This window comes from Cylas formicarius, unplaced genomic scaffold (genome assembly GCF_029955315.1).
Source record: "Cylas formicarius isolate icCylForm1 unplaced genomic scaffold, icCylForm1.1 PGA_scaffold_7__23_contigs__length_41026272, whole genome shotgun sequence".
Lineage (NCBI taxonomy): Eukaryota > Metazoa > Arthropoda > Insecta > Coleoptera > Brentidae > Cylas > Cylas formicarius.
Window position 1 is genome coordinate 32,816,569 of NW_026844352.1, and position 25,573 is coordinate 32,842,141.

The window sequence follows — 25,573 nt, forward strand, 5'->3', positions numbered from 1 at the left end:
ATCTAACCTAAGCTAACCCTAAAAATAAAGAATTTTTTATTGTCATCGCCATTAGTAAATAATATTTGCTTGATAGAAATTCCTAGATTAATGAGTCGCATGTTAAAGTGCGAAAGAAAGGATGAAAGAAGGATGAAAGAAGAAAAAGGATGAAAGAAGAAGAATGTGGGAGCAATACATAAGAAAACTATTCCAAGACAGTGAGAGAACGGACCTCGAAATTAACCCCGCGGGTGAATCGTTGAGTGGACCACCGATAACAAAAGAGGAAATTCGTAAAGCGATACAACTTTCAAAAAATAACAAGGCAGTCGGACCAGATGAAGTGCCAGCCGAGATCATTAAGCTAATAGACGATGATAACCTGTCTTTATTGGAAGTTGTTTTCAATAAGATATACAGCACTCGCAGGTACCCCACAGACTGGTTAAGGTCTACCTTCGTTCCATTACCTAAAAAAAGAAATGCAAAAAGCTGCAAAGAACATCGATTAATAAGTCTGATGAGCCATACACTCAAAATATTTCTTAAAGTCTTAACCACAGGTTATATAGAAAATGTGAGGACAGTATTAAAGACACACAATTTGGGTTTAGGAGTGGAATGGGGACGCGGGAGGCTCTTTTCAGTATTCGCGTACTGGTTCAGAATTGTTGGGATGTAAAAAAGGACGTCTTTCTTTGTTTTGTTGATTACGAAAAGGCCTTTGATAGAGTGCAGCACACAAAACTAATCGAGATATTACAAAAAATGGATGTAGATGGTAAAGATGTTCGCTGCATTCAAAATCTATATTGGCATCAAACTGCACATATAACAACAAACGAACTGAAAACACAAGATATAGAAATACGTAGAGTAGTGAGACAAGGATGCATCTTGTCCCCACTTTTGTTTAACGTGTACTCAGAAGCCATTTTTTGCGAAGCATTCGAAGATAAGGACATCGGAATCAAAGTAAATGGAGTATATGTGAATAACATTAGGTACGCGGATGATTCTGTCTTGATAGCGGATAATATCCAAGACTTACCACAACTGATTACTCTACTAAACGACGCCAGTAAAAACTATGGACTAAATATAAACAGTAATAAAACAAAGTTTATGATAATCAGTAGGGACAGGGTGCCTTATGTGAATGCGCAACTCGTCGTCGATGGAATGGCTTTGGAACGAGTCAAGAAATATAGATACTTGGGTAGTTGGCTGTATGACGATTAGGACAACGACAAAGAAATCAAAGCCAGAATAGAAATAGCCCGGAGCTATTTTCTCAAATTTAAACATATACTTACCAACAGAGACACAAGCCTGAACCTAAGAGGACGATACGTCGAGTGCTATATATGGTCCGTTCTATTATATGGTATGGAAACATGGACGCTCAAAACAACATCAATTAATAGATTAGAAGCGTTTGAGATGTGGACTTACCGCCGTATGCCGAGAGTATCATGGGTCGAAAGGGTTACGAACGAGGAAATTTTGAGAAAAATGGGCAGAGACAGAGAAATTCTATTACACATAAAAAAACGAAAAACGGCCTATTTCGGACACATAATGAGGAACCCAAAATATCGGCTTCTCCAGCTAATCGTCGAGGGTAAGATAGAGGGCAAGCGTGGCGTAGGAAGGAAACAAATGTCATGGCTTAGAAACCTGAGGGAATGGACTGGCTTGAAAAATATCGGGGACCTTGTACATACAGCAATGGACAGAGTAGCATACGGAAATGTGATCGCCAACATCCAATAGTAGTGAGCTTTTATAAACATGATGAATATGTGTAGCCTTCAAAAGCATCTGTATCCGTGACGCATACCCTACCTAGAGCATTATACATTCTAACTATAGTTAAGATCTTTTTTTTGTATTTATAACTAAAATACGTAAGTCGTTTCACTTTTTTAGTCTAATGAAAAAATGATGATTATATGATTATTATTCTCAAATTTGACTCTCATGTCCACGATTTAATATATCACATTATCTAAAATTAGATTTGCTTTTCTTAAAAATGTCATAACTGATTTTTTTTATTTTTAAGAACATCTTAGTATTTGAAAACCATTTACGGACTTTATTGGTATCAAACTGGAGCAAATCACAATAAATCACAATCTCTTAAAGCGCTTTTTTACTCTAACATTTTTTAAGTAGTCTGATAAAAGCAGTCCTGCGGAGTTCGAAAGGTAATATGACGCACGCACGCAGCTTTTTAATAAAATATAAAAAAGCAGAGTGGGCCTTAATTTCTCCTCTGCGGAATGCCTGAGGTTGAATAAAGGGGCTGATTCACAGCTGTCAACCTTAAACCACTGGAATTTTTCTAAAATTAAATTAATTTAAATCAAAAATTCCTCCCAGCTCTACAATTTTGCTTAGTAATCTTTGTCATTGACCTTGTCGAATTCTTTCTCACAATCTGTATAAAAAACGTCTAGCTAGCATAAATTTTATATTGATTCAGCTGCAGCTTAGAAAATATTGTTGTGGTGGAATTACAATTTCGCGAGCGCCGTTGAACGCAACAGGTCATACGCGTGGTGATCAACAAATTTTCTCACCACTCGAGGTACAGAGGACGCAGCACGGGCCGGCCCCTCCAGAAGGAAGACCAAAAGCGAGGTAGGGTCAGTTAAGTGATCAAAAATCTTTTGATCCTGTCTTGAGTAATTTTTGCGACTTCTTGCTGTGCCAGCTGCGGCCAAAGTCCGTTTCCGCACGGACAAAACATTTTTGAATGAAACGCAAAACATAAGTGACAATACGAAGAAATTTCGGAAGAGAAGAAAATCTGTCCAATAAATTCGAAAAAGGAAAGAACTTTTGTGGAAAAGTCGAGTAAACATACCTTTTTGATTCCTCTTTCCGAATATCTGGTGAGTCGAGAGTAGGAGTTGGATTGTTCGGCCATTGGTCAGACGAACGACGTAGCCATTCTGGGCCGTTCCACCACATAGAGTTGTTCAATAGCTCTTCCGGCAACATACCACGTGATGCAATATCACCTGGGTTGAGTTGTGTTGGGACAAATCTCCAAGAAAATGGAGGAAGAATATTTTGAATGTGAGATACGCGATTTGCGATATAGGTTTTCCATTTATATGGAGGCGCTCTTATCCAACCGAGAGCTACCATGGAGTCAGACCATGCGAAAATGGATTCAAAACCAACATCAGAATAACTGAGCTGATAGCTCGAGGCGAGGAAGGGAGATCCTTTTTAGTGCCGCCACTTTGGTCTTGGCTGTCACTAGCGTGGAAAATACACTGCCAGTTGAATCGGCGACTCGAAAATACGCGCATGCGCCGAAACCAATTTCCGAAGCATCGCCGAAAACATGAGAGTAGAGACTGAAGATTTGGTGTCAAGATGTACCTGGGAATTTTTATCTGGGAAATCAAGGGTAACTGAGTTTTGTATGTCAACCATCGATCGACAAGACCTTGGGTTGGAGTATCATCCCAATCTACACCCTCTGCCCACATCAATTGAATTAGATGCTTTGCAAGAAATATGCAAGCCGATTGGATCAAACGTTCGAGCAATGCTTGCCAATTTTGTCAAAGTCGGATACACCATACTTTGCTCCACTGGGGAGCCGATTCTCCTTCCAAAGGCAATTCGCCACAGACACCACATCATGCGAACTTCCTCACTCCGTTGCATCTTCTGCATCGGTAGAGCTAAACTCACCTAAATCCTATGCCTCTTCTTCGGCGAATATATCCGACTCAACCTTACTCGCTACCGCCCTCGTACAAGTGGCTGACAGACATGGCAACCGACACACTTGCCAAGCGCTGCTGGATAGCGCGAGTCAGGTAAACTGCATCACTGAGAAGTGTTTTCGAAGATTGGGTTTGAAAAGCTACGGTGGAAGTGTTGAAATTCAAGGTATCGGTGATACGTCAGTTGCTACATCGAGAGGCTACACTACCTTCGAACTAAGCGTGCCTGGTTTGAATCAACCTTTTGTGGCAGTCTATTCAGTCATATTACCGTCCATTTGCGTTAACATGGCTATTGTTTCAGTAGAACACAATAGCTGGGATCATTTGTCTCATATTAAGTTAGCCGATCCAAGTTTCAAGACTCCTAGTGGAATCGACATTTTACTAGGTGCCTCCATATTTCCGTTACTCATGTTGAATGGCAAGATTATGCGTTTTCAAACTTTGAAGTTTCAAATAATTCTGCCAAAATATTAGTTAAACTGACAGATGAGTAAATCTTAACCTGATTTTCATGGTGATTCTTAAAAATGGTACTTGATAAGAAGGAAGAAATGAAAGTATAGAAAATGTCTGTTGAACATGAAATATATCAATTTAGTCCCAAAGAAATTTTTCCGTTACAGAAACGGCGTTGCCAGTAATTAATTGTGAATGTTTGACCAAGAATAATCGCAGAAATCTAGAAATTCCGGAAGCAATTTATAAACATACGTCACCAACTCAGACATTAATACTCCGTAAATCAATACGAGACGCGTTATACAATTACACGTACATAATTGAGTAGCCGTTCTGCAAACTTCCGTTATCTGAAACCCTAACGGTAGTTCACTAGAGTGGGCATCGGCTCCCCGGGGCACAGTTAACGTTCGATATTAATGGGCCGGGTCAGTTTTTCTCTCAATTCGGACCATCGAAAAATTGCGTCATGTTCAACCCTCCTAAAACCCTTGAATGTCCCGCGACGAAGCTAAGTTGACGACCTGTAGGGCAAGCAAAAAATTGGAACGAAGCTTAAATCAGGCTTTACTATAACAGTTATCGTCATATTTTTCTTATATTAAAATATCAGGCAAAAATGTAACAATATTAACAAGATAAAATTAAAATTTTGAACTATTTTTCACGAACTTTGGACTCTCTATTCACCCATCTGTTTTTATACCTTTTTACATTAGCGGGCCATAGAAACGTTCAATTTTTATTTGAAGCATATTAATTGTTGCCATTTGCAAAATACTGCATTAAATTAAAATGTTGTTTAATATGCATTTGGCACAATAAAACATTTATTAACTTGGTAATGACATGCTCGACTATAAAAATGGGAAATAACATCTCAAATTAAAGGTGATCAGAGAAAAGATGCTGAATTAGGCAAGAATTGCGGTGGTCTTATATATGAACTTGAAAATTAATTCTTATATTTTTACACCAAATCGCTACAATTCGTGGTTTCGGAGATATGGCCGAATATTTGCCCACCCTGTATACACCATATAGTGTATATCAAAGTATATCGCCATTTAACGAACTCTACCCCCAATAAACTTTTAACGATTTTCTTACCCATTGCCAATTTGCAAACTCACCAAAACTAACCAAAACTATCAGGCGAAAGCATCTTTAGATTAAACTGTTGTCTGCAAAGAATATTAAGGACTCTAGCTTGGATTATCATGAGGATACAAGTGTAGAACTTTTTCAAAATTGGTTTCAAAACAATCTTTTAGAAAATATTCCCAATAACAGTGTTGTTGTCAGAGCCGTCTGCTACGCAAAGCACCACCTTCGTCAAGTTCAAAAACTGAAATCCAGGAATATTTGTTAGAAAATGATAAAAAGTCCTGAATTCAATCTTTCATATGCAATTAAAAAACAGCATGTATGCGATAATTTAGCTGAACAGGCCGCGCATACTGTTTTACGTCTTTCTCCATATAATTGCATGTTTAACCCCATAGAGCATTTGTGAAACGAAGTAAAATCAAAGGTTAGAGAAGAAAATGTTACCGCTACTTTAAGTCCCAGCGTTATAAATTTGATAAAAAATGTAATTATTAACATACCAATTGAGAGCTGCAAAAATTCAGAACTCTTACATATGAAATTACTGTATATATTTAATATCGTTGTTTTTTCCTAGTGTAATTCAATAAGATACACCTTAATACACAAAAAAAAATATCAAAAGCTTTGAGAGTCTTTTCCTTTAATCCCTACATGATCCAAGTTTTATTGCCCTCAGCAGGTAACTTCCATAATTGCTCGCAAAAGCCAGCACGATGAAGGTTGAAGGCAATAATTATATCATAATCCAGGACCTATATTCTTATTAAGATATAGAAGCTATAGAAAGAACGCCCTATACCACCAATCAGTATGTATTGGTATATCGGAAACGGTAAAAGTTAAGTTGGAGGCGGAATTCAAAAGAAGTTGTTGACTGCTAAATATCCATATATCGGTCAATTTTAAAGAAAAAAATTAAACTGATAGTTTTCTTTGTATTAATACTTCGTTTTGATCTTTGACGCTTCTTTTAAGAAGCCATTATCGGCGTAGATTATTAAATATGAAATATGGGCGTTTTTCAATTTTATTTTCTTTGGGCATTCGAAAATCGCTGGTCCCTTAAATTTTTTGTGTATGATTAAGAAAATCAGAACTTCATCTTGCAATAAAAAAAAATCTGTAAACAAAGTAGAAATAACAATAAGCAAGACAATGCTAAATTATTTTCAAAATTGGAGTGCCATTGCAATAAAAAAATACATTTTTATGATGGACAAAAATATTGATAATGCAGTTGGGCAGCATGCAGCAAGAAAAAAAAGAGAAAAACTTTTTACAAATTTAACATGATCTGGATGTGCGTCAAAAGTTTGAAAAACGGTTTCTCGGAAGCGAAACGTCGTAGATGAAATCTACGCATACCATATTCGTAAAGCGTAGTCAAATTTTCATTTCTAGACTTTAAAATTGACAACTTTTTTCAACTTTAACCATCGCCGTAGCTTTAACCATTGGCGAAATTTTCTCTGAAAATTAATTGAAAATTTTTCAAAACTCTTTCGCTAAAAGCCAAACTACAAGTACAAGGCGTTTTGGCTCGATCCAATACGCTCTCCAACATGGCGAAACGACTCTCCCGGAACAATGAACACTCCCCCTACGCTGTAAATCGTTCTTCGAGTGTCTGGTATTAATTAGTAGGATGCGACGGTACTTCGAATTACATGCTCTTAATTGGATCTAATTTTACGAAGGCGAAACATTTTCGTAGCCTCGTGCGACGACACGTCCCACGCCGTCCCCAGCACTGCGGTCCCGGAAGCCTCGCTTCTATACTACTAACGCGAGCAAATTTTCACTGCAGCTACGCCGGGCGTCATATGCAGCGGCTTCCAAGGACCAAATGGCGACTCGCCGTTTACAAGAACTCAAGTCCGAGACCCGTCGAGGATGATTTATGGACGACCGCCATTCGGGCTGCGGTCTTAAGGTATTTATCATTTTCGTTTAATTTTCTAGTCCGTCCTCAGACGTTTCGGATCCCGATAACGCCCGTGATAAATTGAAGTTTGCTTGCAATTTTGGGTTGGAGGAAGGGTGGGCGGGGGTTTACCTGAGGTCCTGTGTCGCAGCCTTATAGTCTTCCGCGATTTATACGCCAGGTTATTAAATTATTAATCACGGAGTGGGGTAGAAAAGATTTATGCTCGCTGCGGGAGGGGTTGAAATAAACGACGCGTTTATACTAAAAAATAACACTTTATTAACGTCAGTTTACACGGAGTCATGGAAATTTACATGAAGCGAAGGTCTTCCGTGCGCGCGCGCTGATTGGCTGTCGCAAAAAATAAAATGGTGGTCGGGTATTGCTTTACGATATAATCAATCCAGTTCATGGGGATTAATTCCGCACACCGTCCGGTTAGCTTAGAAACAAACGAAAAATGTGGCGAGAAGGGTGACTACAATACTACTGTCTGCTTTCGCGTTTTTTCTTCTTTCGTAATTTTTCTCGTCATGACAAGTCAAGCGAAAAATAAATAAAAAATGTAGAGTGCTAAATTGGACATAAATTGCTGTAAAAACTTTGGTTTTTCTATGAAAAAAAAAATCCTTTCCAAAAATACAGCACACTTGATATTTTTCTCGAGCCCTATTCTTAATATAAAGTTGAACACATAGCCTTTGGGCGGAGAGAAAACTAAATCGTACGTTGTTAGATTGGAATTTCGGTCGTCTTTAAAATAAATGGGATGTTGTGTGAATAGTGTGAAAGGATTTGGACGCGATTGCCCGTTGATTTTACTTTAATCTATTTGAAAAGTTTAAACTTAATGCTAGCGTGTTTAGACCCAAATCATCATTTAAGAACTGCTAGTACGCGTTTGTTTTCTGTATATGGTTCCATGGTCCAACGGCTACTTGTTCAAAATTCAAAATTTATTTTTTTGAAAAACTCAGCAAACTCAGGTTCTTTGAATTATTCAAAAACATAAATGGTATAAAAAAACATTTGTTTCTGTGAAACTACTAATTTTAAAAATACTATGTACTTGAAAAAGAAATGTTTTCATAAAAACACAAAAATTTTCATAGCAAAAAATTGCAGAGGCTTTTGAAAAAGGCTCATTTTGAAATGGTACAATCTATCCATGCACGGTTTGTTAAAAAAAATTGAACTTCGGTCTATCACTTTAAGATCTGCACATTTTAGCAACACCCATAAAAACGAGGGTGGGGGACCGTGGAAATTTAAATTTCCCCCGGAAAATAGACTAACAATTTCAAATGTTAGTTAAAGCCCTCACACCCCCCCAAATGAATTTGTGTCGTGTACGCCACTGTTTAAGCATTGCCCCGCTGAAAGTAAAACGAAAAATAAGCAAAATCGGCGCTGAGAAATCTGAAATATTGAAACATTGAAACGTCTAGCAGAGACCGTATTATGGACGAGCGGGAATCTCTGATCATCCCCACCACCTCGCCGCTGTACGAGCGAGGAGAAATAATATTTTTCTTCATTATCGCACATTCCTTTTTGACGTTCGCGGGCGCGCGGTTGAAAAAAAAAAGGAAAACACGCACCAGACGAGAGAATTGAGGTGCCATTACCGTCAATATTACCAACTCCCTTCGTTGAAATTTTGCGAATTTTATCATTGCAAATTCCGGTACGTTTCAGTAACATAGACGGAAGTTGAGGGAAAATATATATTTATCGACGACCGGTTGCTCGGTGCACAATATCGAATCCGGGAAAAATAAAACGCCTGTTACGTCCGGCATCTACTGCGAACGAAAGTTAAAAAAAAAGAAGCGATTGTGAAACTCAGAAGCTAAGCGTTCTACTACACACGCCGACGAAGCACTGTCATATAATCGTTGCAAAAATTACATTTCATTTTTTTCTAGCAGTAGGGGCAAAAGTATTGTTGGCTTATATAAAAAAAATTAAAGAAAAGGCCCCAAAATTTTTTGCAAAACATTAAACAAAAGTGTACAAACTGCAAAATACTCCTATTTATCATGTTTTAAATAAATGTTTCAAATATTCTCAATTATACAGGGTGTTTCTTAAAAGCGTAGCAACGCAAAAATATATTTGTTTAGTGGAACATCCTATATATTTTTGCATATTACGATAATTCCAAAAGAAATGTATATATAACAAGACTTCAGATGAGACTTTTCTCAAATTTAACTTCAAAAATATAAAACATATGTAAAAATACACGGGGTGACTAAAAAAAATCGTTTTTTTAGTTATTTCCGAAATATTTCATGATACCTAAATACAATTTAGGTCTTTACTTTAAACAAGAGCACCTTTTTTTATGGAAAACTGCTTAATTATCTCCGTAGAAAAAAGTGGAGGGCAAAATACTGGTACCTCCCATTTCGAGCTTCTCTAGATAATAAATAAAAGTCTTTTTGGGGCACCGTTTACAGAGCTTAGAAGAGTTAAAAATGTAACCTTTTTATGAAACGTCTCGTATAATTTAGAATATTTTTAAAATATTTGTCTATCGATTTTATGTAACACTTGTTAAAACATTTTTTGGAAATAATGATAAATAAACCTTATTGCACTATCCTGTATACGTCGAAATATATTACAGTGCAATGTTGACGGTGCGAGGTTATTGTCTGTAAGTCCCAAAGAAGGCAACGTGACACCGCCCCGCCCCCGCCTATTGCAAATTTAAGCCGTCTATGGCGTAAAACAAATAACATCGCTCAAAACAAAACCGTCCACCCCTGGCAAACCCGCAAGGCAAAGCCCCTCGTCATCAGGCCGTTCAATTCGTTACCGTCTTATACAGTCTACTGTTGCTCTATTATTGTTTTTACGTGTTTTTTTATACCCCTTTGTTACAAATTTTCCACTCACAGTTAATATATTATTAATTGTTTTTCTTTATCACAGCCATGGGAATCTCGTCTACTAAAAATTTTCCTCGAATACCGATTTTAGAACAAACGATTCAAAAGTCAATCCTAAGGTTGTCGTCGCGCGACGCCGTCGCCGAAGAAAGCCGATTAAATGTTAAGGGTTCTAATTCGGGAACGGTACCGCGCGTTGGTCCGGGTCTCAAAACTATTACGTCAAGACAACTACTATTAAGGCATGGCCGTCACGTAATCGTCGTGCGGTCATTCATCCCACAAACACTGCTGCTTCTCGGTGACGTAATAGACGAACCTGTGACATATCTTGCATGTCTTAATCCCGCAACGGTACGTCGTCACCGAGTTTTTAGTGTGACCTTTGCCCTTACAGTACTTCAATTCGCAAGGATACCAACCGATGCACTGCTCGAGCTGACACGTACACGGTGTCCAAATGTTTTTGACGTCCGTACAGTTTGATATACTGTAGGTCGGTTGCCGCGGTTCGATGTCGTTGGTGCCGACGTAATCGGGTGTCGTGGGGAAACGTTTCAAAGCGGCCTGGTACGACGCTACCGGTATCCCTGGCAAAAATACTTATTAATTAGTTACACAGTTAAAAGACGTTTTAGAATTTATTATGAATGTTTTCTTTTAACGCATTTACTTTTTTTGAATATTCTCTAGAATTTTTTTTGTGTCCTTTGTAATTTGTAATTACAATTTCAATAAAAGACATCTAATAAATGTATCAGTGGGGCAGTTATTATTTGTTATTTGTAACGAGCGGAGCGAGTTTTTAATAAATGAGTGAGTTAAAAAGTTTACCGAACGTGTTGCATACTATGCTTTTTCTACGACCGTTGGTTTTTGGGTACATTTTCGCCAAACACGAATACATTCACTGACATGACCGTCAGAATTGACAAACGTCAAAATTCAAAGCGTGGGAAATATCTCCGAAAACATCCGATTGCTCCCAAATCCGTGCGGTAAAATCCCGGAAATGTCCGAAGTGACTCGGATTCATGGGAAACGAAACTGACGTGGTAAAGTGACGCTTCCCGCACGCTAGATCGGTGGGTAATTAGGTATTTTACAGACGGGAGTAGAAAAAAAATATATAATCATATATAAAATATAGCGTAAAATGAATAGTGATTTTCGACGAAATAAACTTTTTGTTCCGATAAGTTTTACGAACAGTGTTGAGTTTTATTATAGCGTTTAACACATGCAATCGACATTTGTAGATTGAAAACCGTAACAATATGGAAACATTATAAACCTAAAAATATTTGATTTTTTTTAACTATACCTTACATTAAAAAATATAAAGTCCACGATAAAACGACCGCCCTGTACCTATACGCATATTTAAGCGCTTTCTCGTGATTATAGGCCGGACAGATTTATTGTAATAATAATATTCATATCGCGCTAGGGGCATGTGCTGAATAGATCGTTTTATGTTTCTGTCATAAACAGGGACGCGCCCCTACGGCGATATTAATTTAATTAGTTCGCGGATCCGTGGGATTAAACCTCCAGTTCGTCTCGCACGTCTAAAAATCGAACTCCGACTTACCGCGTACTGTGGCCCATTTAAGTACGTCTTCGTATCGCGTATACGACGCCTGTCCCGCTTCTGAACATACGTCCCGAATGAAGGGACTAATGACGGCCGAGTGTTTCAAAACGACCGAGTGATCCAACGTGTGATTAACCCTGCGGTAAAGAAAAACGCTATATTAATTACTGAAACAACTAAAGCTAAACTACGCGAACTACGCAAAATCAGAAATGTAAGATGAACTAAAATAATTAATAAAGGCTTTACAGTCACTAGAATTAATTCGTTAACACAGCAGACAAAAATATGTTCAAAACTACACATGTTTAAATCCGGTTATGATGGCATTTTGATAACAAGATATGTGACTATCGCTTGCATGCCGTTCCATTATCTTTTACTATACGAATAATCACTAACTCGTGTAATATTAATGCACCAGTTGATGTAATGTACACATATTTCGCGAAGGCTTTTGATAAAATCTCCCACTCATAATTACTACAAATATTAGTGAATGATTTTTGGGGTTCATTTTAGGTTCCTGAAATTCCTCAGGGCTCTAATCCTTAGCTTTTCCTCATTATTAATGATTTGCTAATGACTTCAGATTATCAAGGATGAAAGTGACTACACAAAACTCGGTCTAACGTAAACAAATAACAAATTAATATTTTTAAGTGTTGTGTTTTACGCTTTACTAGGAAAACAATAAATGAAAGTTTCCATTTTAACAAGCGTATATGAAATGAGAGATCTTGGAGTAACTTTTGACACGCAACTATTATCTAAAACACAAGTAGATTGTATTAAACATTCACCATGTACAGGTTCGTTGTAGGAAACTGTATAGGATTTAAAAAATGTAAACAACTTTAAACAGCATGTCAAAAGCGTTTTAGAGTATGCCGTAATGGCGTAATATCGGGTCCATTTGATGACGTATTTAAGTACGTCGCATGGTTGAAAGAGTACAGAATAAATTTTTTATACATCTGTATTATAAGAGAAACTGAAGTGTACGACATAACTACAGCGAAAGCAGAATTAAGGCGAACAAATAATATACCAGGTTTGAAACATTCTTCATAGCAGAATTGATGATATAAGTTTACAATCACAAATAACTGTCACAACTGGGTAAAATTTGGCAACTGTGATGTATCGAGGAAGCTGACTTGAAAATAAAAACAAAAAAGCAAAGGCGGACATTACCTTCCCAGATCGTCTTCGGGGGTGCGTATAGTACTCGGATTCTTCTGTCTGAGTTTCGACATGGCGTCCGACGATATAAACGAATCCTTCGGGAAATGGAAAATGAAGCACATCACCTGGTACTGGCTCTGGCCCCGCTCCTCCTCACCTAGTATAAGGCTCTTCAATATCTGCACCTCCTATAGACAAAGCGCGACAATTATTAGGGCCAAAGTTTGCGGAGGAATAATTGAAAACAACTGCGAAACCTCCGGACCGTAACAAATCGCCACGAATGTCGATTAAGCCGTCGTTTTGGGACAAAACAAAGATGCAATTTATCCCGTAACCCCGGGGACAACCCCTTTAGCGGGACGGTCGAATGAATTTATACGGTCGCAGTTCCAATATGCGGGGGTCCAATTCGAATAAATTTCAATTGAACTGTTAACTCCCGGAAGGCAGTGTCGCGAACGATAGCTGGTAAACTTCCGCCTATACCGGACGTTGCTTAGCTAAAACAGCAGAACATTATTCCGAACGAACTTCGGGGGGTGACTTATGGCCCGGCAATACAATACCGGAAGGGCAGGGCCTCCGTTCGTGCCGACCGCGCTATAATCAGGTGCTTTAATGCTTTGATATTGGAAATTGAGAATTCTTTGTTTCGTGCATGCACGAACTGATTCGCCAGTAGCACAACGGTGGTTCACGGTAGATGGCAGCTTAGACGTTAATAGCTTAGGGAAGTTTGGTCCATTGTATAAGCGAGGACGATTTACCTGACATATTTATCGCTATCACTATTTTTTGTTCAAAACATAGTTGCAGCCATATTTGAATTCGCAGTCAGCTGAAATTTTGGCAATAGTTCACAAAAGACTCAAGCAACAGTTTTATGATTTAGAACCGATAATCGCACAAACCTGAAAGCGGAAACGAGATTCACTGAAACTCGCAACGTCTAATGAAGACAAAGTAATAAATATTCTAGATAAAGATCACCAGATCTAACCACGCGATTTTTATTTGTGGGGTATTTTAAAAAGAAACGCGTACAAAACAGTTGTACGATGTAAACAACAAGACCTAGACAGAAGTGAAATGAGGAGGGCCCAACTGATGGGAATACGAATATTAAAACGATTTTAGAAGCCGATTTTCGCTAATGTTAAAAATTTATTATAAATATTTTATTGTTATGCACACATTTTTTAATATTTCCTAAATAATGTTTAGCGTGACTGCTAAACTTAGTTCTGGAGCATAACTATCTAAATTATTTTGTGACTATCATGTTCTCGTTCATTGCTTGCATTTCCGAATACATTTTATTTAACGTTGTACAATTGCTGTTAGTTTGACACATTGTTCGTGAAAAATAAACAAATTCATCAAAACTTTATTTCAGCACTTCACCGTTCAAGTTCACTTTGTCGGCGACTTTCACCATATAAGCTGTTAATAATATAAAATAATATTGAAATATAAGGTGTTCCCTTCGAAAAAATGAAATTGTCATCACGTTTGTTCCACGCACATTGAACTATTGCGTGAGACATACGTAAACTATAATCAGAAACTGAGGACGAATGGGGGTGAATTTATAATATTAAAGTTGATGCTGCTTTTTCGAAGAAGCGGCAACGTCGCATCGCTGAAAACATTAGATCGACCAAATTTTAAGAACGGTACTATATCTATGTCTACCCATTGAGCCAATATTGACAATAATATTATTAAAAATATGGTTGGTCAAAAAATAATACTAATTGAATTTACAACTTTTAGCTGGCGTTATTTTGTACAGCCACTGAAACGGTTTAACGACGCGTAATTTTATAGGGTGCGGGTTTGGGTTGAGATTAAAGCGAGAGACGATATTTTATATCGTTTGGCGTTTTCCAAAGCCTTTCGGGCGATCGTATTCCGACGTCTGCAACCATTACGGGGCCCTGTTGGTGTTGGACAAACAGAGTCCCGACACCGCAAAGTAAACACGCCGCTCCATTAAGTGTATTAGAGAAATCTGCCGGCTTAAGCGCGAGTAAGTCGGATACAGCAGTTACCTCAGAGCGCTGTTAATTTTATCCGTTTCGTTCCGCCCGTATTTGCTTTATGGGGGACGTTTGACAAAAAAAATCGGCCTCCGTCCTCTCTCAGATCGATACGCCCGCAGTAAAAATGGCCGCGGTCCGATGCGACGTCGGTATGATGTGGCAATCAAAATACGTTTCTTTTCGGAAAAAAAAATTAAAATTAGAATTAATCATCAAATAAACTTAATTATCTTTTAGTTATTTAGAAATATTTAGTAATTTAACTAATTGGAATTAATTAATAATTTAAACAAATACAATAATTTCTTAATTTAATCAGTTAAAATTCATTAAATTAATCAGGATTTATAAAATTGCAAACTAATTAATTGGAAAAACTAAAATAATTAGAATTTATCAAAAAATTAGTATTAGTTACGAAATGAAATAAATTACTGACTTAATCGGAATTAATTCTTCCATTAACTAGTTTCATTTATTCAAATAATTAGATAATTATTCAAATGATTAGATTTATCTAATTAAATAATTAAAATGAAATATTATAACATATTTAATGACAGCGATAAGTTGCTTTAAAAAATCAGCTTCGTTACTCAGTCGTAAATCACTTAGGATATTTTCGAGCTCTCTTGCAAAATTATTTATAAACTCATCAATAATATTAAAAAAGCGATTTTAATATAGTTTTCGACCGAGGGGCCTTTTATTTCAATGTTTGCAAACAACGCCATAAATTAATTCAAAACGAACAAAAAAAACGCAGTCGCGCCCGGCCAATAAATTTTATTCAATAACAATAATGCCCGGCCGCATTATACGAGCCGCGCAAACAATTAAATAAATTTCGCAAACTAATTCGTGCGCCACATGTTTATGCACGGTGATTCGAAAAGCGCGTCGCACAGTTTCCCGCCAATTTATAACCTGGTCGGACGTAAATATTGACGAAAAAAAAACCATGCATGCAAATCCTCTTCAACTTTGCATCGAGCATTGTCCGTCACTCTACGCGAACAATACGACGTGTTATTTTTTTTCTCGACGCTCCCTTCCACCGGCCGAAATCACCTCCGCATCCTCCGGCTGCCTTGTCAAATTTTCCGGGCGTGGAGGGCGGGAACAAATATTGGTCCGAGTCCAAAAAACAACATCCGCTCTCGGAGCTTTTAAGTGAGATTAATATTCTATATAGGTCAGCCGTCACGGTAATCTCCCGCCGCTACAATCTTCGTCCCACTCCGCCTCGCGAACAAAAACGGATATTAATTCATCCGCGAGGAACGCTCCGACCTTTTAAGAAAGATTCCAAGCGAACCCGGGCAGAGTTCGATTTAGCGATGGGTCCACTGTTGATCACCCCGTTACGATCAAATCGTTGGTTAAAATACGTTGTTAATAAAAATTACGCAAAATGCCATATTAAAAAAAAACTCCAACTCAAGAATGCTTAAAAATGCCCCCGGAAAAGTTTCAAAAATCCAAAACAAACTCTTGTGTTACACGACGAATTACCGTTTACCAAAATACCGACGACTGAACGAGTCAGTCCGTGGTGCGCAGTTAACCGGTGTGTTACTTATTTAAATTAACGCGCGCTCAGGAAAATACAAGGATGAAATCCCACAAATTCACCGGCCCTTAATTTTCTTCAGTACAAAACCCCAATCCACATCCCCTCGAAAGGTTCACCCCCGTATAAAACCAACACGTGTTCCGAAAACGGATGTATCCCGCTCGTTGTTCTGCGACAACGATATTAAGAGGCCAATTTTTTTTGTTCCGAATTTATCTCGGCTTTAGATCGTTTTTGAATGTCCCGGGACGGTATTAAAAAAAAATCGACGAAACTGAAACAAAACGGCTTTAAACGGGGCATATTTGGTGTGCAGGGATATTGGGATTTAATCTCTCCCGGTCACTTATCACGAGATATGCCGTACGGTCCGCGACACAAGCGCGTTTAATTGTCGTAATCCTCGAAACATTTTAATGCGGCGTTTTAAATGCATTTACCGCGAATTTCTGGACCGTGCGCGAGGCGCTGGCCTTAATATTTAAACATCGCCTCTAAAGTTCCTCGCTTTCGCCGTATTTTATGACGACCAAGTTTCGGATCGTTGCGGTACCGTACATTAAAATGCATTTATTTCGCCATTAAAAGTTCCGTCCCGCCTCTATAACAGACGACGATTTTATATCGTTTTTCTAGTCGTTCTAGTATATTAAAAAAAAGTATTTTGCAAAATTGCCTAATAATAATGACCAGTCTGATGAACTACTTGAATAAACGTACATATTTGTTTTTAACGATATACTATTTTATTCAAAAATTCGACGATTTAATATTTGATTTTATTTGTGTCTTCAAAATGTATTGGAGGAGTTTGTTTAAATTCATCGGTGGACTGTACCAGCTCACTGGACTTATTACAGCATATTCCCAGTAGCCTACATCTTCCGGTACATATAGGTAATTAAGATGCATGTATAATAAAGTCATTGTAGACATGAAAATTCAATATGATAGGACATTTGTCTAAAAAAATACTATTCATTATTTCTCATCAAGCTCTGTTTTTAGTAAGATAACATGTGAACCTAAAAGAAAAATGTTTAATCAATTTAATCAATTTACGATAACGGAGACGCTAATGATGATGAACATTGATAACTTCTCACGGAAACGACATCTGTCCAATGATTATCACAACAACTTAGCCAGAATTAACCAGCTTATTGGTAAATCCGACCCGACATAGTCAATCTAGAATATAACATAAACGAGGACAATGATGGCGATGAACATTGATTAACTCCTCACGGAAACCACATCTGTCAAATAACATAAGAAGGATCACAGAATGACTCGGGGATAAGATGATCTCGCGCGGACCTTCCCAGACCTTCAAAGAAACAAAAAACGACCGACCTGACGCCGTAAACTTTTTAAAGCCGGTCTCTGTTCTTTTGTCGCTTCGTTATCCCCGCAAATTGAACTATTCTCGTATCTCAAAAATAAATTTTGGCCCGGGATCCGGGATTTCGACGTCTCATCGAAATAAATCCTTCGCAGTCAAAAAAGGAAAAAATGTACGACATATCCCGGGTACGTCTGTCCTTTAAATCCTTTGACGCCGTCGCGCGCTAAGTCTGCGACGAATGCTAAAAAGAAAAAGCTCGGGTTCGACTTCAACAAAGTGTCGTGTAGGTGTTGTACCTACGCCATTCTAGTTCGTGCTTCGCTCGGTTGTTAATTTTTAATAAGTCAACCGGTTGGAATAAATGTTGGACCGTATATTTCTAGACTTTTTAGGCTCGCGAATGGGCTATACTTGTTTCAACTTGTATTTATTTTTAATATAAAGTAAAATACCTAATATGATATAATACAAAAGGCACTTTGGCGTTTTTTATAGATAACATTCTTAGTTCTCGTTCCTTGAGGCGCTACAGATCAGTACGTCAAATTGTATGACGCCGCGAAAACGACTGCAAATTGCGGATGTTAGGAACCATCGATATATTAGACGAAATTCCTATAGAATCCCGGACGAAATTGGAAGTGGCTTATTTCAAATTCGACTTAGCGTCGTGGGATGATTCAAATTTCCTTACCTGACTACGGAACGTGTTTAATATTCGAAACGGGTATCATACCTTTATATCCCAGTCAAAACGTTGACAGCTCCTCGAGGAGTCAGCACCGGAGGGGCGGTTATATCTTTCCCCACGATAGACCCGGGCCCTTTTGTGTCAAAAGATGTTGTAAATCGTCGTTAGTCGCGCGTTTTTAAGCACGCCTTGGCTTCCTCTGGGATGAAAGAGACGAAGACGTACCGTTCCGGCGTTATGTTTTTCTTATTTTCAGGCAAAATTTTTATTCGCCTTTAGCGTATTAAATTCACTTATTATAGCAATAGAATATAGAATATACAAAACTTTTCGTAAAGATATCCTCAACGTCAAAATATTTAATTACAAAATGAACATCGTACCGTTACAAGTTGTGAACAGCCGATGGCCATCACGGTTTCGATCGAAACGTCGATATGGCGACGAGCGGGGATTATCCATTTGGACCCTAATTACCTTGATGCACGACATCCCATTGCGCATATTAAAAAGCCTAAAAAAACGAAAACCAGTAGATTACAAGATATGATACAGCAAATATTCTCTTTGGTTCGCTCACAATTAATATTTTGAAACGACTATTTTCGTTATTGAATAGTGTTTCATGATGCTATAGGGATTGACGTCGCTTGTTCACTAAGGGTGAAGGATTTTGTTGACATCAAATTATCTAATTACAACATGGGCATCGTGAAGTTACAAATTGTAAATGCCCGATATCCGACCCGCTTTTGATGGAAACGTCGATATGGTGACGGGCGAGTATTATCAATTTGGACCCGAATTACCTTTCTGCACGACATCCCTTCGCGCATATTAAAACGCGAACGTGTGATTTGTGTCCGTCGAGAGAACGGAATTCGTGCTGATTCCGTACCGGCTTTAATGACTTTATCCGATTGAAATCGCACGACGGCATCGCCAATAGCCGGTCCAGATCGTCACAATTTCGAACGGTCATTTATCAACATCAACACAGACTGGGGAATTAACTGAAACGTATTTCTGAGCCACTGAAATTGGAAAATCGATAGACAATGGCGCTGCAGTGTGCAGTTTCATAGGTGTCTCGTTCGTTGTTTCCCAATAACATAAGGAATAAAAGCGGTTCTAACATTTGTATCAAACTAGCTGGAGTAATGAGATCGTTAAAATTTATTGACGTACCATATTATGGATCGCCCCTAGAAATTCACCTATTTTGTAAAATTTGTATAATAAGCAGAATTAAGCGCGGCACTCCTAATTTGTTCTATAGTTTCTAAAGGTGGATTATCAATCAATTTTAAACGTTGCAAGGATATTTACGTGATTCAAACGCGATTGCAACGTTGTATCGCCGCGTCTCCTTTGCATATAATGTTAACGCAGCATGTTGTCGCGTGTGCCAAATATTTAATTTGGACGTTAATTAAGTATGCCATATTAGCCGCTCGTCGATTAACTAAACTTGTTTAAATTTAAATTGCCTCGTGCATACTAAATCCGACTTTAAAGGCAGTTTGTTCTGTTTAACTTCGCGGGTCCCGATTAAAAGTTTACGAACAAAAACTTGTTCGGTGCGGCTGTATTGTGTTCCGCGAATATTGCTTAATAATCTTACGATGGTAATTTTCTCTGTTGAACCGTCGGCGTCGTTGAGAAATTGATTTATATACCGCTTTGGATTTCAGTTGTTGTTTTCGACGTCATCGATAGCCATTTATCGAATGGGCGGATGTCTTTTTTGCATTTTACCCAAATATCCTTTTGTTTGAAAATTTCGATAAATCGCCTGCTTCTTATTTAATTTTCACTTATTGCTTTTTCATATTATTTATTAACAATGCTACGTCAATACCTTTTTTTCTCATCTGGGTTATTAGTTTCCTTTCCTTTCTTCGTTGACTTTTACTTTCCTTTTCTATTTTTATTTATGATTTGATTACATTTTCTCGGCAACAACTTTTTTTCATTCCATCATTATCAAATCGGGAATTTCGTATTAATACTTATTAATAACATTAACGTTAACTGGAACAGGATTTCTATTCCGCTATATTTTATTATGTCACTAGCTTACATTATTTAGCGTTTATTTCTGTCATTTTTGCTTATCACTATAGCTGTAATAGCTCCTTCCCCTCAAGCATTATTCTCAAATTAGGAATTTATTATTAATAGAATACAAATTAATATTAATTAGATAAGAATTTTAAATATTTTTCCACACATTACAAACTTTTTTATTTAACAATATAATCGTTACTAATATAACAATAAACAATCTTTATTATTGATTGATTTTTTTGCAAGGTGGTAACATAACAAAAACTAGAAGTCCCTTTATAAAATAAATCACTCACTTTATGCTGCTAGTGGGGTGGCTTTTGGGGGGTGGTTGGCTTCAACAAATCACACTCACGCTCGTCCACAAAAGCCACACTGAAAGCACGTTAAGTGCGGAAGCAAAATAAAGGATGCTTCCCAAAAAACAAGCAAGCAGATTGGGTGTAGTACCGACAAAATTCGTACCTTGATCACTGCAATATGCTCGCGTAGCGATAAACCTACGGAAGGCGGCTAAAAATACTCCAGATGAAGCGCTTTCGTTGCCATACCGATGAACCGGCAAATGTAGACTTTCTGTGTCTTAGCAACTCACCGGCGAGAGAGGGTGATAGAAATCAGGCAGGCAAAAATCAATACCAACCAGCGTGCACAAAGGGCTTAACTTGCATGACACTCACCGAGGACAATTCCGCCCTAAAGGGGTGCAAAAGCTGACAAAATCCTAAATTGTTGAGTCAAGGGACGTAACAAGGACACTACAGGGGAAAGGAACACTACGGATTAGAAATACTGGCTACTTGGTACAGAATATTTCGTTTGGCATCGCCACTTCGAAACGGTAAGAAAATGCATCCTGTCAAGTACATATTATAGTCCTAAAACTTTTAGGCTAGTTTAATACAGAGGGAGATGTGTTGCGGATGCGCAGCGGGCATTGAACTCAATAACTCACGGGAGTTGCTGACCAATTTACCCAACTAAAATCCACGCAACTGTAGCAAAGATACGAGTTGATCTCGTAGTTCACGAGCTTCTTTCACTGAGTTTGATCTTCCACAAATATCATCAACATAAGTTGGCGTAATACGAATGACCAGATATGAACTACAGCTTAAACCATACCTCACGGTCTTTAGGAGGTAATCTTTCAAGGGCTCATTGTAAGCTAGTCGTAGGGGTGGATTCTTAATCAAACGGGTTTCTAAGACCTGGACCCTCTGGAGGGCTTGGGGGTAAGAATCACCTAAGACAGATCTCCTGACACCCTTTATCTTCAAGAAACATAAATGTCCTGGAAGAAATGGATTCAATCTCCTGAAATCGCTTTAAAGAGTCATCGATAGATGAACTAAAGGTAGTAAAAAAACTAATTGGATTGGAGGGTTCTACAGAATTTATTATTCTTAGGTCAACCCTGGTGTGGAAAGCACAGGGATCTCCATTCTCGCTTAAAACAAGGCAAAAAGATGTCGCGATAAATATATGGGTTCACAAGAGAATGGGTCAGCTAAGGGTAGATTCTGCAGGTACTTCACGTTCCTTTTCTCAATCACCTGGTAAGGTACCTTGTTGCAATTCGACGGAATAATTAAAGCTTCTAGGTTAAGAATCACTTTCGCTAAAGCAGACGTCCCCATTTGGTTAAGGTCTTGGGTTGGGGTTGCACAGGAAGATCTGGGGAGCTTCAATTGCTTGAAAAGAGGATATGGTATGAAACTGGCTTGGCTTGCCGAATCCAAAAGGGCTCGACAAGTGACAGAGAGTTTGCAAGAAGAATCCAAAAACGAAACCAAACAAGTAGCAAAAAGCACAATTTTCTGGGTTGACAAGTTGGTCATCATGGTCACGGGGCTAGTAGTTGCACCTTGCTGGTAGTCGTCAGGAACAACCAAGTTCAACACTTCGTGGTTTTTTTTTTTATTTTGAGGTTCGGCACGTTTGCCCTGCTGCACCTGCACCTTTCGTACAGGTTTAACTAATAAGTCGCGTTCAGCAACAAGTTTAAGCGTTTTGGACATCCTCAGTCGTTTAGTCATTGTAAACATATGCACAGCTCAAACACAGAATGAGTTTGGTCACACAAAATAATAAATTATGTGGTGCGGCTATCCGTCCCCTTTTGGAAAAAGGACACAAAATAAATTTAGAAAAGATGAAGTCTTTTTTAAGGCATTTTTTTACCGGCACGTTTTTGCTTATCCGATCAACCAGGCAACATGTAGAAATTATCTTTGAAATGTTTAATGAAATGACTGTAACGTAATCCACAAGCTAGTTTAAATCCGGCTCGAAGGACCAAGATATTCGGCTTCTGGAGGGTGGCAACACAGCCTTCACTCCAGAATTACAAGAACTAACCAGAACTACAACACCCGGCCAGTGCCGTAAGCGCCTAGCGGGGTGGCTTGGGATCACATACTTAGGGGGGGTGGTTGGCTTCAACCGATCACAGTCACGCTCGTCCCCAAAGGCTACACCGAAAGCACGTCAAGTGCGGAAAGCAAAATAAAGGATGCTTCCCAAAAAACAAGGAAGCAGGTTGGCTGCAGTGGGGATGTTGTAGATATACCGAGTGCGCCAAAATAAATGCATAAATTAATTAAGCAAAAAAATATCGAAAATTGTTATGAAGCCTAAAAAGTTATCGTTTGATTTTTTTATTAATACTCACAATAATTATAATATAACTTTAATTCAATATCATTGCATTGCCTAGCGTATCGTTGTAATTATTATAGTTATCAAGATGAATGCCTTTTTCTCTTAGCATCTTTTTTAAATCCATTGTTGTATATTATGCTTCAAGTCGCCTCGTAAATATTATCGACAACAAAAAACCCAATCGCTATCGCGGAAAGTGACACCGCGGATAGTTAATAGGGCGCACCAAACTTCCCGGCCGACGACAAGTTTAGCTTCTATATCCCAACAAACAGACTCGATAATAATTCGGTATAAAACGTAATAAATTCATCGAGTTTCCGTGTACAAATAGAATCCCGGATTTCTTGCGTAAACAAGAAGAAATTTTCCCGATATACGTCCGTATCCGCCGGCTTACGGTGGCGAAAGCGGCGTTGCCTATTTTACCGAAATTCTCGACCTGACTATTTAAATATTATAGTACGAAAGTATATTTTCGACGTAATTAATAAATAACAACATTGATAGGGACCGGTGCTTATGTGCTATCACGATATAGTTTTGATATGCATAGTTACATCGGTATAGTTTAATGTTATTACATTACAATCAGACCTTACATCGTAAAACAACCAATATAGCTAAGGCTTTGTCAATTCGACAGTTTTCAGTTTGTAAGTAGCAGAAAAGAGTTAAGTGTACGAAGATCGCTATTTACGGTCCCTATATTAACTAACAACTATACGGTGACTACTAATTCATAAATAAAGCTGACCTGTCTGTGAATTTTAGATACTTATTGAGGTTATGGTCGAGAGCTTTTTTGCTCCCTTCTAGTATGGGGTATGAGGACCTTTTTTTGTTCTTGAGTAGTTATTTTCCTCTCTTTAGGTTACGTTGCTCTGATAAGATTTGCTTTCATTCGTAAATTTTAAGTTAGTCAATCTTCAGGGCAGAGAATTCATATTAAAGAATTACATAGTGAATTGTATAAGCGTAGTGGAAGGCATAAAAATCTTTATTATCAAGAAATCTCCGGTTTCCGTTATACGCTGTTTCGTTAAATTACACCCACCTCCGCCCTCCCCCTCCCTACAAAGCCGCGTAAAAAAGCGGACAAACACGCCCGCACGCTATTTCGTTTTAAATGAAATTTTTTGACGTCGTTTTTTTATATCCCACTCCGTCGTCCTTTGTTCCATATTAAATTCTCCCCGTCAGGCTGCAGTAAGGACAGGTGACACAGTTGGCGATGTTGTGATGTTCCGTTCAAATTACCCCTTCAAGGTTGGCGAAGTAACTAAAAAAATACCACTTTTTATCTTGAAACAATGTCAATCAGAACTGACGTTGAGTCGACATGTCACGCCATTACACAGCGCACCAATTCGACAGGCCGTTTCGGCCGACTTACCTACGCAATTGGGAAGTACCAAGATTTCACTGCGCGAGACCGACAAGGAGAAGGGGTACCACGGTGGTCGTGGGTAATTCCCGCGGACACCTGTTGCCCGGAGTGCCGAGATCGAAGCGCGACCCTTGGGGGGAGTTTCTGGGTAAGTGAGGGAACCAGGCATTCAAACTTCCGCTACTGAAACTACTGAAACTACTGAAAACTTGCAAAGGGCACCAATTTGGTGTGACATATTCCAGCCCATTTCACAGCATATTTAATTTGATTTCAGGTACATGGAATTTACCGAAAACAATTGATAGAGACGGGGCAAGAAAATTAAACGGACTTGCCGATCGCGATTCGTTTTTCCACAGGTGTAACCAGGCGATGTTTCCTCCACAAAAATTGCCGCAAAAAATACAGGCAGTCGGAGACGGAGACGGAGAACGAGCAGATTTGGAATCGGCGACTAGCGAGTCGCGGATGCGGAAAGCAGAACAGGCCTGTCCGATACACGACTGACAATAGCGCCAGTAGTCGAAAAATAAACAAAAAAAAAACTATCCGAGGTTGTAATTTCGTATATTAAAAACTCCAAAATGCGCAGAAACGCGAGATAGTAAAAGCCGACCTTTGTGAAAACTAAAATAGCTAGTTTCCGATCGGGTCAGCTAAACTGAGATTATAAAAAATATTTAAATTAAAAACATCGATGCACGCGAAAAAATGCAGTGAGGGGGACGACTAAAATTAATAAAAACGGTAGCGTTAAAAATAAATACCAGCGTGCTTCGGCTAATTTCTAGAGTAAATGAAATATTAAAAAAAAATAATATTTCTGTAGCGGTTTAGAAATTTAGACTACGACTGG

The 25,573-nt window shown here is 38.3% G+C and overlaps 2 protein-coding genes across 2 annotated transcripts in view; one reads left to right on the top strand and one right to left on the bottom strand.

Moving 5' to 3' along the window:
• Nucleotides 1–7,503: 7,503 nt before the first annotated feature.
• The window catches only part of LOC132704942 (out at first protein), a 57,607-nt gene continuing 39,537 nt past the window's right edge, over nt 7,504–25,573 (bottom strand). Inside the window, exons 3-5 of the mRNA XM_060675292.1 lie at nt 12,937–13,115; nt 11,737–11,876; nt 7,504–10,732 (exon numbers count right to left, since the gene is read on the bottom strand). Coding sequence (XP_060531275.1) covers nt 10,413–10,732; nt 11,737–11,876; nt 12,937–13,115 — 639 coding nt within the window. The 3' untranslated portion in view covers nt 7,504–10,412. The remainder of the gene's footprint in view (nt 10,733–11,736; nt 11,877–12,936; nt 13,116–25,573) is intronic.
• On the top strand, nt 24,087–25,295 carry LOC132704943 (protein Flattop homolog). Its single transcript, XM_060675293.1, has 2 exons — nt 24,087–24,862; nt 24,992–25,295. The coding sequence occupies exons 1-2, from the start codon at nt 24,667–24,669 to the stop codon at nt 25,222–25,224; spliced, it is 429 nt and encodes a 142-aa protein (XP_060531276.1). The 5' UTR covers nt 24,087–24,666; the 3' UTR covers nt 25,225–25,295.

Bases quoted from the DNA above. Each gene is read 5' to 3' on its own strand.
- LOC132704943 (XM_060675293.1), top strand. From the start codon at position 24,667: ATGTCACGCCATTACACAGCGCACCAATTCGACAGGCCGTTTCGGCCG. The intron at 24,863-24,991 runs GTAAGTGAGGGA...ATTTGATTTCAG, and splicing joins CCCTTGGGGGGAGTTTCTGG to GTACATGGAATTTACCGAAA.